Source organism: Podarcis muralis, chromosome 13 (assembly GCF_964188315.1).
Source record: "Podarcis muralis chromosome 13, rPodMur119.hap1.1, whole genome shotgun sequence".
Taxonomy (NCBI): Eukaryota; Metazoa; Chordata; class Lepidosauria; order Squamata; family Lacertidae; genus Podarcis; species Podarcis muralis.
This window is the reverse complement of record NC_135667.1, coordinates 15,134,230-15,147,833: the sequence shown is the minus strand read 5'-3', so window position 1 is coordinate 15,147,833 and position 13,604 is coordinate 15,134,230. Positions and strand designations below refer to the sequence as shown.

At 47.1% G+C, this 13,604-nt stretch overlaps 1 protein-coding gene across 4 annotated transcripts in view; it reads right to left on the bottom strand.

Annotated features, from left to right (window-relative positions):
- HSD3B7 (hydroxy-delta-5-steroid dehydrogenase, 3 beta- and steroid delta-isomerase 7) overlaps positions 1-13,604 on the bottom strand; it is a 53,193-nt gene that overhangs the window by 16,373 nt on the left and 23,216 nt on the right. For 2 of the 4 annotated variants that reach the window (XM_028704172.2, XM_077917955.1), the window contains exon 2: positions 4,563-4,733. In XM_028704172.2, the coding sequence (XP_028560005.2) occupies positions 4,563-4,722 (160 nt within the window). In that variant the 5' untranslated portion in view covers positions 4,723-4,733. Of the gene's footprint in view, positions 1-4,562; positions 4,734-6,264; positions 6,411-11,594; positions 11,743-13,604 lie in introns of those variants that run through there. The other 2 variants (XM_028704171.2, XM_028704173.2) reach the window with 2 other exon arrangements.

Sequence of the window (13,604 nt, the reverse complement as noted above, 5' to 3'; positions counted from 1 at the left end):
CCTTGACAAACTACAGTTCCCAAGATTGTTTGGGGGAAGCCACTACTGTTTAAAGTGGGATGACACTGCTTTGAAATGAATAGTGCAGATGGGGCCTTAGCGGGAAAGGAAAATAAACTCTTGCACATGTTCACAGAAGTCTCCTCTTTATTCCTATCACTTTCACGTACCATAAACGACCCCCAGCTTTGTTGACATCCACAGAAACTCACATTTTCTCCCTACAAAGGCCTTGTGAATGGCCTTAGCAGATTCCGCCCGCCCCCCCCATCCCCTTCACATTAACAAGCCCACTTTTTACAGGTATAATAAGCAGCAACCTGCTTGGAAGAAGGCAGGTGGGGCTCACCACCAGGGAGGTATTGGGACTCCCTGCCACAATGAGTCTGCCAAAGCACAGAAGCAAGACCATGCAACTTCACCAACTTTTGGTATTGACTCCTACTGCCCACACCTCATCAGGAGGGACATTTTGCTTGTATTAAAGGTAAAGGTAAAGGGACCCCTGAGCATTAGGTCCAGTCGTGGCCAACTCTGGGGTTGCGGCGCTCATCTCGCTTTATTGGCCGAGGGAGCTGGCGTACAGCTTCCGGGTCATGTGGCCAGCATGACTAAGCCGCTTCTGGCGAACCAGAGCAGCACACGGAAACGCCGTTTACCTTCCCGCTGGTAAGCGGTCCCTATTTATCTACTTGCACCCAGAGGTGCTTTCGAACTGCTAGGTTGGCAGGAGCAGGGATCGAGCAACAGGAGCTCACCCCGTCGTGGGGATTCGAACCGCCAACCTTCTGATCAGCAAGTCCTAGGCTCTGTGGTTTAAGCCACAGCACCATCCGCGTCCCTATTATTAACTATTGGTAAAACATGCCCTTGACTCTGCATCTAGCCTCTTTTCTTCTCCCCAGAACACCTCCTTCCCTTGGTCAAACTGCATCCTTGCCGCTAGAAACCGGTGAAACTCCATTGTCCCGTTGCTTCCTCAAATCAAATCAGATGTGCTTTCAAGGTCAGGCCTTGTTTACCCTGGACTGAAACCAGCACAGAAGAGACCTTGGACCCAGAAGGATATGAGGCCGAGGTTGCTACTGGGCTTCTCTCGGGGAGAAATCCCCAGGCAGGCCCTTCGTTCCCTCCACCCCACCCCACCCCCTCTCCCGCTTCTCAATTCTTGTTTCTCAGATTCCTGTTTTTGCCCTGCTGCTTGCTACTGAGTGCTATTTGCAAAGAGATTTTGGCAGCGCACGCGAGCTCCGCCAAAGGACACGGGCCAGGCACGAGGCAAAGAGAGCGAATTGCAACCAGCTGGAGTGGACGGCGTCTGGCTCATCTGCCCCTCCACAGCCAAGGCTGGCTGCGTACCGTTCGCTGCGCAGCCAAACAACGGGACTGGGAGCACGCTCTCGCACGGAGGTCCATGCTCGGAAAAAACACTTCCATGTGTGGGTGTGGTCTTCTTGAACCCTGCCAACAAAACCCCTCATTTTTGGGGTGGAGGGGGGGCAGGAATAAACCATCGCCACCACACCCTCTGCATCTTGCAGGGAACAGCTTTGAAGGTCAACAGCGAGCTGCGCACCACACATGGGGGAAATGGGCCTGTACCAGTTGAATCAATGCAAGGGAACAGAGTGTTATGTTGGCCCTATCCTGCCCTCCAAAGCTTCCTCCCCGAGAACCGCACAGGCACATTTTCTCACCACATGTTGGCTGGCTTCCTGGCCGGTTGTTCCAGGGAGAGAACTACTCACGGGCTGGATGCCGCTGCCCGCAAGTTGTAGCATCTCACAGCATCGCCTCCATTTTGCTCTCAGGAACTTTCCCTTCCTTACATGACAATTGCTCGCACCCACAAAAGGATTTCCAGAGGGGTTCAAAAGATGCAGCTTCCTGCCTCAGGACCTTTCTTTGCTTCCAAATAGGTTGCTTTATTATAGCAGGGAAAAGTTAGCCCTCTTCATGTCATTGGGGACTCCCAACTCCCAGCAGGCTGAGCCAGCATGCCCAATGGTCAGGGAAGATGGGAGCTGCAGTTCAGCAACATGAGGAGAGTCAAGGGTCCCGATTATAGGGAGGGATACACCAACCCTTTAAAAGGGTGGAATTTATACGTTTTAGCTGGTTTTCTTGCATAATATTTTACTTTCCTGATGCTTAGAGGATATTTTGTTTAGTCCTGCTATGTTTTCAATGAATTTTCCTTGTGTTTTCACATGTAATGTTTGATACTAAAAAAAAAATGCTCTGTTTAGTTGTTGATTGTGTTTTATGGAATGTATAAATTTCTGGCATTTTATCTAGTTGCATTTAGCCTAAGTTGTAAAGGGCTTTGTTTTAAAGCTGTAAAGAGTTTTTGTTTCGAATTTAAGCAGTGAATACAAATTGTCATCAATCAATCAATCAATCAATCCATTCATTCTGATTCCCAGGATAGTTTAAATTAAGGCTGCTTTATGTTTAGCTCTATCTTACAAAGGCTATTTGTTTTAAACCAAAGCTTTTTCTTTTCTTTTCTTTTCTTTTCTTTTCTTTTCTTTTCTTTTCTTTTCTTTTCTTTTCTTTTCTTTTCTTTTCTGTAAGCTAACTTTTAAACTTTTAGATTTGAAAGGCGGGACATAATTTTTTAAAATCAAGTAAAGATGAGCAATTCTTCTTCTCCCCCGCCCTCCTCTGGCCATCTATGTTAGTGTTCTGCACCCTCCCAAACTCAGCTGCAGTTAACCCAGTAACACCAAAGTGTAAAAACATTCACAGATGGAGCTGCAACTTTTAAAAACACACTTGATTGGGTAGAGAGATGCAAAAGCAGACCTTTAACAGCTGTGTAAAACAACAACAACAACAACAACAACAACAACAACAACAACAACAACAACAACAACAACAACAACAACAACAATTAAAGGTGCATTAGTCCCATGTTTCACCAGGCCATCCTTACTCATGAGTAAGCCTCATTGAACACTGTAGGATTTGACTGCCAAGCAAGCAAACATAAGACTGCTCTGCAACATGTGAACTAGATGCCAAGGACTGGGGGAAAAAGAGACAGACTTATTGTGCTATTGGCTGCCATCCACATTCCTAGGGTTTCTAGCTGCTAAGTTCCAACATTCTTGTGGAGACTACTCATTTTTTACTTGGAGGGGAAAATGTGTTTTTAAAGGTCACACACCTTCAGACCTTGAAACATATGAGTCCTTTTAGACACTGGGGCGGAGGGGAGGGTTACCGCCCAAGAAAAATGAATAAAACTTAGCGCTACATGGGCTGATTTCTGTGAAACTCTCTCAGGTGGACAAAGGTTGCCAAGAATATTTCAGCCTCCTGTTTATATAACCAGGGAAATAAATGTTAAGCTGGGGCTCAACTGGGAAACCTGCCTTAGAAACCAAGGACTTCTAAAGAAGATAACTGTGGCCAGTTTTGAAACTCCACCAATTTTCAGGAACACAGTTGGGCTTTTTAGAAAGTTAGTTTTTTAGCTATGCTGATATCATAATGATATTATTGGTGGCCAAACCAGGGGCAGTGGAACCTGGGGTTTCTCCAGCATTTGGGAGCAGTGAGCATTTAGGGGTGCCAAGATATGGATGACCTCACTGGCAGACCCTCCAAGCATCCCTGTTTCCCAGGGACAGTCTAGGATTTACAGAACCCATCCCGGTTTCTGATTTGATCCCGTTTTTCCTTAGGATGTCCCTATTTTCATCAGAGAAATGTTGGAAGGTGTGGCGTTAGGCGCCCCGCCCCCCCCAAGCCAAGGAGATAAGTAACTATACAACCTTTAGAAGACATCTGAAGGCAGCCCTGCATAGAGAAGATTTTTTTTAGTGTTTTTATATAATTTGGAAGCCACCCAGAGTGACTGGGGCAACCCAATCAGATGGGCATGGTATAAATAACGTTGTTGTTGTTGTTGTTGTTATGGAATAGGTAAAGGGACCCCTGACATTTAAGTCCAGTTGTGAATGACTCTGGGGTTGCGGCGCTCATCTCGCTTTACAGGCTGAGAGAGCCGGTGTTTGTCCACTTCCTCAGACGGTTTTCCGGGTCAAGTGGCCAGCATGATTAAACCACTTCTGGCAAAGCCAGAGCCAAACACGGACATGCCATTTACCTTCCCGCTGGAGCGGTACCTATTTATCTACTTGAACTTTGACGTGCTTTCGAACTGCTAGGTTGGCAGGAGCAGGGACCAAGCAACGGGAGCTCACCCCATCGCGGGGATTCGAACCACTGACCTTCTGATCGGCAAGCCCAAGAGGCTCAGTGGTTTAGATCACAGCACCACCCACATCCCTTTCTGTTATGGAATAGGATGCCCCTATTTTCATTGGAGAAATGTTGGGGGTTATGCCCCGACATCCTCCCCTATGGCCTTTAACGCGGCCAGTCGTGGAGGGAGATCGGCATATATCTGGAGAGATTTTTGGAGACTCTCTCAAAATGTATTTGCCCATTCTGTTCAAGACCCCCAGGGAAGTGGAATCCACACCCAGCAAACCAGACAGACAAGCTCTGCAGGAACAGGAAAGAGTGACCCGGGGGAATGGGCACCTTACCTCTATCCAGGTGTTGCATGCTTTCATCGAGGTGCAAGTCAAAGACGCGCACTTCTGCAAGGCCAGGCTCCTCCTTCAGAAGCATCTGGACCAGATTTTTCCCCAAAAAACCGCAGCCGCCTGTCACAAGGTAGATCTGGTTTTTGCTTGATGACCCCATTTGCCCTGTGACTGGGGAGAAAAGGATAAAATGTGCTTTCAGTCTGGAGGAACAAAAGAACTGTAGAGTTCTGGAAGGGGCGAGAGAACAGAAGCTGCAAGCTAAGATTCCCCAGCAATGGTTCAGATACTACTATTTCTAGAATGCTGAATAGGACTAGATACTTCACACAGGGACGTCAAAGAATTTCATCACAAATGGAAAGGGAAGAATAAATTGCTGCTGCCCACGTTTTCGTCCCAGGTCTGGAGCGAAAATCAATCCGACTGACACAATCAGTATTTGCTCACATTGTTTTGTCCACAGTCAATATGCAATTAAATACTTTTGGGGGGATAAACAATTATTGTTTTGACATTTCATTTACACTGAAATGAACAGCGTGGAAATAACTGCACCATTAATTGCTTCAGATTCGCAACTCACATAATTACCTAAGTTGCATTAAACAGAGAGGCAGCGAGATGAAGGATGCAAGATTTGCCAGAAACCAAACTTCGGCAGGATGGAAAAAGTGAGGTTGTGACAAAGACAGGTTGGGATGGAAGCCGCTGCCTTCTGACATCCCTGGCTTCACACAGAAAGCAAAAAAAGAAACAGGCCCCACTGCTCTCAGGCTTACGGTCCGTCGAGTGAGGCTTACATGCAGGAGAGAAGCAAAGAAGAGACAGCACACAAAAATAAAAGCGACAGAGGAGACATTGGAAGGCACAGGATCCTTAGAAGGAAGGCAGGCGTTTGCAGAGCAGTTTTTAGGGGCTGCCTCCAACAGAAGAGAAACGCCTTTCCAAATGCACTGAGGCACCTGCAGGAGTCTGAAGAACAGACGGGCACCAGACCATCGGCCACAGTTGAACACACACAAAACTGTTCAGAGGCCCCAAGGAGAACCGTCTTTCCTATTGGGCTTACTGGCGCGTTGTGCCAGGGCGCTGGCCTCTCAGGGGCGCCCCAGCGAGTAGGGGAGCTGGGCAGCTTTGCCTCCCCTTTCCCTGCACGCCCGCCAGCTGCGCCCCGCCAACCATATGGCTTGCGGGCGTGCAGCTTGCCTCCCAAGCCTCCGCAGGAGGAGAGCGATCCCCACAGAGGCTTGGGGAAAGGTCGACAACTCTGGGACACGGGGCGGGGGGTGCTGGAGGGATCTTTGAACCACAGCGCCGGATATGCTTAAGAAGGCCCTGGCCCCAAGACAGGGTGGAGAACCTCAATGCGCCCCTCAACACCTCACTATCTGGCCCTCAGGACTCTCCAGAGGCCACACCCCCTCCCTGGCCTGCTTTGCAACATCCTTGAGGGTTTTCACCTGGCTGGCCTGCATCCCTGAACTCTGACAATGACTCTTGATGGAGGATGAAGGGTGGGCAGGGGGGAGTGAGTGCAGAAATTAGGTAAAAGGGTTTCCTTTCCTCTGGCCCTGCCGGCCACCAGATGTGGCCCTTGGAAGGCTGTCTAGAAGGGAGAATGCAGCCCTCAGTCGGAAAAAAAGGTTCCCAGTCCCTAATCCAGGGTGTTTACAGCTGCACCCCCACTTCTTGCCATCACCTTTACGGTTCTGCTTTTCGCACGTCTCGACTTCAGCTTGAACTGTGAAGCAGGCCAGTTGTTTCCCCTATACCGCAAGATGCACAATTATCAGTCTGGAAAACGGTTGCCCCGGTGATCTAATACAGGTAAGCAAGAGGAGGGTTCTGCAAAATGCCAAAGGGAAGCGGTTTAAGGAAAGGAAGAATGCTGGAGGGGAAGAAATAAGCACAAGCTCTCTCCATTTTGAGAGGGGGTCTTCCTCCCCCTCCTCCATAGGACAGTGATCAGCTGCAGGGCTTCTGGAGTTTCGTACAGATGTCCCCTATTCATCTCAGCACCTGTCAAATGGACCATTTGGAAAGGTGTCCTGTTTCTGTTTCAACATGCCTGAGAGACACCCCCGAAGCAGCCAGTCACACCTGGTTTGATGCCTTCTAAATGGAGTTTCTCAGAGCGCTTTAACAAGCAATCCCTCTTACCCCGGGGAACTCTGGAATTTAGCTGTGTGAGGGGAATAGGGATCGGCTAACTAGCCAGTCTCAGCTCCCTTAACAAACTCCAGCTTCCATAACTCTTTGGGGGAAGCCACAGCTGTTTAAAGTAGCATGATACGGTTTTAAATGTATAGTGCATGTGCGATCTAATATTCCAATATTAAATTCCCAGCACGAGGCCACAACCAGCACAGTACATTTTAAAGTCCTTATAACGCTTTAACAGCCACGGCTTCCCCCTGAAAGAATCTTGGGAACTGAAGTTTTTAAGGGTGCTGGGAATTGTAGCTCGGGGGGGGGGATTAAGTTCCCAGGATTCTTGGGGGGGGAGGGAGCCATGACTGCTATAAGTAAAGGTAAAGGGACCCCTGACCATTAGGCCCAGTCGTGACTGACTCTGGGGTTGCGGCGCTCATCCCGCTTTATTGGCCGAGGGAGCCGGCGTACAACTTCTGGGTCATGTGGCCAGCATGACTAAGCCACTTCTGGCAAACCAGAGCAGCGCACGGAAACACCGTTTACCTTCCCACCTATTTATCTACTTGCACTTTGACAAATTTTTGAACTGCTAGGTTGGCAGGAGCAGGGACCAAGCAACGGGTACTTTAAAAGTACTGTGTGGATGGGGTCTCAGTTAATAGCTGCATAAAGGGCAGAAAAACCAAAACCAAACCAAATAAAATAGAAAATGCAATCATGATTTTTTGTGGGTGGGGCGGACAGAACCTGGCATTCAGCATTCCGGGGTCCTAGTCACGTTCCTAATGAGTGGCGATAAGAGCAGACAATGTCATGGAGTGAGACAGAACTTGCTTTGGCTGTGGGAGGTGCAAGATAGAGAGAGATCAGCTCAAAGCCGCCACACTTGCGTAGCCAGATTAAGCTTCTCACAACCCCAAACAGCAAATTACTAGGAAATCTGTGATAAGATGACATTGCTGCTTTAGCCTCCTTTCCAAGTCTGCTTCCAGCAGATAAGTAAATGCTTTAGAATAAAAACTGCTTGTCATTTCTAACCACTCTCTCAAAGAGAAAGATCAGTTGGATTTATAATGAGCTAGGTTCAGAGTCCTGTCCCGCCCGCGGACGTAACAACCTGCCCTGCCACCCCACACCTCCCCACAATCTGCTCCAGAGGATCCCTCAACCTTCCAGAGGAGATTTTGGGGGCGCACAGGGGGAGAAGGGAAGAAATCCCATCTGCACAATCAAAAGTCTGTTTCATGCGCGGGATGCTGCAACTGTAATACAGCCCGTCAAGTGAAACAGGGGCCTAAACAAAAGCCATTACCTTACCCCCCCCCACACACACACCCCCAATGGAAAATGTAGCAATTCCCCATTTGCAACTTATTCCAGATTTTAGTGTGTGCATGGGGTGGGGGGGCAGAGAGAGGAAAGGGGTGTGCAGCATGGAAGGAGAATCACAAGGTTTAGAGGCCTGCGCTTGGCACTGCCTTTAAAAGCGTTTCAATTTGCTGCCTTTTACACGCACAGACTTTATATAGAAACACCGCCAGACAAGTCAAAGAGTCACTCTCCTTTTTTAAGCATTGGGACACAGGCCTTTGGTCTGCATGCCAAGCCCCTTTTAATTGTTTAAAACCGTCTCTTGCTGTCATACATACTAGTGAATATAGGAACTTGCATGAGTCACATTCTTATATGCAGGTTGGGGAAGAGCTTAGACACACCCGCTGCCCTCTCCAGAAGGCATCCCTCAAAATGAACAGAGGCTTAGTCAGTCCGACAAGCCGAAGATGCAGAAATCAAGACTGCTGCAAGTTTCCCCCTAGGAAACAAGGCCAAATTCATTCAGAAAAGCGGCACAAAAGCAGAGCATTGTTGCAGGTTTGCTGTCCAAGAACCAGCTCTATCACACAGTGGCTTTCCTTTAAAAAGAGAAGGCAGATCAAAGTCTGAGATCTCACAAAAGAACATTGATAGGGTGGGTGGGTTGTTTTTTTTTAATGGCCCACGATGACCATTCACTGCCTCTTTGCTGAGGCCAATTACGGGAAGGCTAGTTTCGATTCACAGATTTCTCAGAAATGTTAGGGTGGGAAAGGTGAAACATCCCACTTTCCTCCAGTAAAAGGAGGTAGAGGTGGGGGGGGGGGCATTTGGCAGGCTTGGAAAAGGAGCACCTTCCTCCGTGAGGATCTAATGCAGGGTAGTGGATCCGCTCCCTAGTAGGAGTGTCTCTTGCTTGTCTCTGCTAATGGGTCATTTGTGTGCATGCATACACAAAACACACAGAGAGACACACGTATACAGATACATCTATACAGTGGTACCTTGGAAGTCAAACGGAATCCGTTCTGGAAGTCAATTTGACTTCCAAAATGTTCGGAAACCAAGGAGCGGCTTCTGATTGGCTTCAGGAAGCTTCTGCAGCCAATCAGAAGCCACGGAAGCCGAGTCAGACATTCGGGTTCAAAGAACATCCGCAAACTGGAACACTCACTTCCGGGTTAGCAGCATTTAGGAGCCAAAACATTTGACTTGCAAGGCATTTGCGAACCAAGATTTGGCTGTACTGAGTATTGCAAGATGGCATTAAGTCTTCATTGATACTTTTCTTACAAAGAAACACAAAACCCAAGTAGCTCGTTCCTTACAAATTACCACCGCTCAGGGAGTTGGGGTGGGTTACAATCCATTCTGCACAGCTCAACTGAAATACGTTAAAATGTGCCAGTCTCAATAGCAAGGGGTGCAGGGGTTTCAAGGCTGCTTCGACATCACACCCATCACTAAAGTCAGGTCCAAGAGTTTTTGCTGCCTGAGGCAAATTCAAAATTCGCTCCAGACAACTTATTTATTCAGCATCATCCAGATTTTGAGTCACATGGCTTCCTCCAAAGAATTCTGGGAATTGCAGTTTGTTAAGGGTGCTGGGAACTGTAGCTCCTATAACAACTCTCCACACCCTTAAAAACTACAGCTCCCAAGAACCTTTGGAGGAAGCCACAACTGCTAGAAGTAGTATATGCTTTGGCGACTAGATTGTACCCAATCTTTATTAAGCATTCGCTGCGATCTCTTTGCAGGAAAATTGCACAGAGGGCATTCATCCTGATTTGCCTACAGGATGTTTAATACGTCTTCCCATCATTTACAGTGGTACCTCGGGTTACAGATGCTTCAGGTTACAGAAGCTTCAGGTTACAGACTCCGCTAACCCAGAAATAGTACCTCGGGTTAAGAACTTTGCCTCAGGATGAGAACAGAAATCATGCGGCAGCGGCAGGAGGCCCCATTAGCTAAAGTGGTACCTCAGGTTAAGAACAGTTTCAAGTTAAGAACGGACCTCCAGAACGAATTAAGTTCTTAACCAGAGGTACCACTGTATTCACTCTACACTTTTCAATGAATTTCCCTGACACTTTCCTAACTGATAAAAGTCTGTTTCCTTTTTAAAATGTGGGTTTTTGCTGTCCTTGGACGTCACAGTGCTTCAATCCACTTTTATTGCTAACCCTAAATCTTGAGGAATGCACTGTAATCCCTCTCACCAAAAAAAAAACACCACACCGACAGTCTGCAGAAACCCTAGAGGCCAAACAAAATAGCAATAGCCATTCTCAGAATACTGAAAGACCAGCGAATTTTAGAACTCATTCCCAACGTACTGTGACAAAAGCCCAGGACCTGCCAGTGTGGTGTAGTGGTTAAGAGCGGTAGTCTCGTACTCTGGGGAACCGGGTTCGCGTCTCCACTCCTCCACTTGCAGCTGCTGGGTGACCTTGGGCTAGTCACACTGAAGACTCCCAGCCCCACTCACCTCACAGAGTGTTTGTTGTGGGGGAGGAAGGGAAAGGAGAATGTGAGCCGCTTTGAGACTCCTTAAAGGGAGTGAAAGGCGGGATATCAAATCCAAACTCTTCTTCTTCTTCTTCTTCTGCCAAGCCGTGGCAAGAGCGCATGGGATCTCAGGTGCCAACACAGGATCCGTGTCTCTTTTGAGAATAGAAGACACGGTGGAGACCGCCGTGCTTTAAGAAATAGGGTTTATTTGCCTGTTTAGGGAAGCTTTTAATGTTTAATAGGTTATTGTATTTTAGTGTTTTATTGGAAGCCGCCCAGAGTGGCTGGGAAAATCCAGCCAGATGGGAGGGGTATAAATAAATTATTATTATTATTATTATTTACACCCTCGGTCTGCTTGGAGGGGGTCCAGATCTTACAGCATGGCCCAGAGCATCGCAGGCATGGATTTCTCCCTTTCTTCTTCCCAGAAGCCCCTTGCCCTCCTTCAGAGCAGTTACCCTGGCAACCTCCCAAATCGCCAGTCTCTGGTCCTACCTGGGACAAGGAGTTGTTGACTACCCTCAATGTCTCTCTATTGTAACACTTGCTCTTCCCTCAAGCCAGCAAGACTGGTTTGCATGAGGCAGCCCAGGAATACTCTCTTTCAGTATGTATTCTCCCTGCATATCACAAAGAACCCCTAGGGTTTAGCCCAAAATCTCTAACAGTACTTTGCATTGTCCTCATCAGGGGAATCCACAGAACATGCCAAAACCACTTCTTAGCATTTTATTTTAAAAAAAAAAACTATAAAGCTATTTGTGCTCATACATTACTGATATTATGTGCTCCTGCTGCAAACGTATTTAGAAAAGATTAATCAAGAGTCAATGAAGCCCATATTCCCCAAGCCAAATTCAAAACAATTAGCCGAAAGAGTTAAGGAACTGGCCAATACAAATGCATTTCTAGAGCAATAAATTATCACAAAACTGCACGACGTAATTAAAATCCATTAAAATAAATAAATAACTCTGCGGTTTGCAGAACGCTTTGAAGGCAATTATTAGTGTGAGCATCAAACCTGTTGAAAGACCATACCTGGGTGAAATCAAAGGACGCAAATACCGGGAGGAAACCCTTTGTAGCAAAATCAAACGAAAGAAGACAGTCGTCTGCTTATTCATTCAGCAGCTAGCATGCTGCAAACTTGAATCCCTTTCTGATCTACCATATGTAGAAGAGCAATTATCCCCAGAATTGACGTGTGATGGTAAGCACTAATAGAGTCCCCTATAAATGGCAGCCAAAAGGAAATGAGAAGGAAAGGAAACAAATGTCATGTTGCCGTCAGAAAAATACCACTCATTTCCTGCACTGTCAGGCTTTTCACGCCATGACCGAATATGCCTGGAAGCAGATGGTCAGCACACAGCCGTCAGAGGGGCAGCTGCAGAGGACACAGTCCTGCTCCCCCCTTCCACACGTCCAGTCTACAATTTCAAATACAGTGGTACCTCAGATTACATACGCTTCAGGTTACAGACTCCACTAACCCGGAAGTAGTACCTTGTGTTAAGTTGTGGGTGAACATATCAGACGACACAGCGATTCTTCAAACAGCTCTTGTTTATTCACAGGCCAGAACAGAACTGAACTGAAGGGTTCAGTCAGCCTGCTTATAGAGAGCTCCAGTACAACGTAACTGTAACAATTTTCTAAAACTATCCAATCACTGAACGTCACTTTCGATGCCTTATTTGCAGAACTATCTACAGTATCCCCCTGCTGGCCCAGGGTGAGAACTTCAGTACATAACACCTCGGGTTAAGAATTTTGTTCAGGATGAGAACAGAAATCGTGCTCCGGCGGCGCGGCAGCAGCAGGAGGCCCCATTAGCTAAAGTGGTACCTCAGGTTAAGAACAGTTTCAGGTTAAGACCAGACCTCCAGAACGAATTAAGTTCTTTACCCGAGGTATGTATGTATGTATGTATGTATGTATAAAGAGCAAGATCAAGGGAAGCTAAAGTGCTCTCACTCCAGATGTGGTTAGACTACTAGCTCCAGCCAATGTGGCCTATGGTCAAGGAATGATGGGCGTTGTCCTCCAAAAACATCTGGAAGATGCTAAGTTGGCTACCCCTGAGCTGGTGAGGTAGCCATTGAGCAAGAGAGAAGCAGTTAACTAGAGAAGCAGCAGGGAATCTCAGGCCTGTTTGGTTGTTGGTGCTGGCAAAGCACCACACAGGGCTTTGCACAGACATCAGCAAACTCCTCTTTGGCCCTGCATCCAACATAATATATTTAACAAAATTTATATAGCGCTGGATTGTAGTAAAAAAAAAAACACCTCTTCAGTGGTTTACGGGAAATAAAGCAAAATTATCACTAAATCACAGTTAAAAACATTTTAAAATAAATGAAAGCATGTGTTTGTACATATGCTTATGACAAATCAATATATATATATATTTAAGTAATAGTAAAAGAGATCAAAACACATCAGCATATACGCATTTGAATAGGCTGGCTTAAACAAAAATGCTATAAGCAGGCATCTGAAAGAGTACAGTTAAGACGCCTGTCTGAAATCAAGAGGCAGGGAGTTCCTCAGATGCTGCCTGTAGCGGTGATAGATAGGGCAACAGATAAAGGGAAAGTGAGCGTGGCTTAGACAAAATAGCCCTCCGGGACACATGGGGAGGAGGTCTGGCAGGGATAAACAGGGGAGCAATATGTCATTCTTCCCTAGCCTAGTGCCCCTGCCCCAATGGTTTCAACCACAATTCCCACCATCCCTGACTCATTGGCTCTGCTGGAGCACAACTCAAGGATACAGGAAGTCGTCTTACACTGAGATAGACCATCTGTACTGACAAGAAGTGGCTCTACAGCATTTCAGCCAGGAAACGTCTCCCAGTCCTACGTGGGGATGCCGGGAATTGAACCCGGGACCTTCTGGGCACAAAAGCGGATGCTCATCCACTGAGCTACAGCCCTTCCCCCAGGTGGGGAGAAGCTGCAAGATGTGATCATTTCAGTTGTATTTCTACAGTGATATGATGAGAGCTTTTGCACCTTGTGGCGTGCCATGTATTAAATTTCGAAT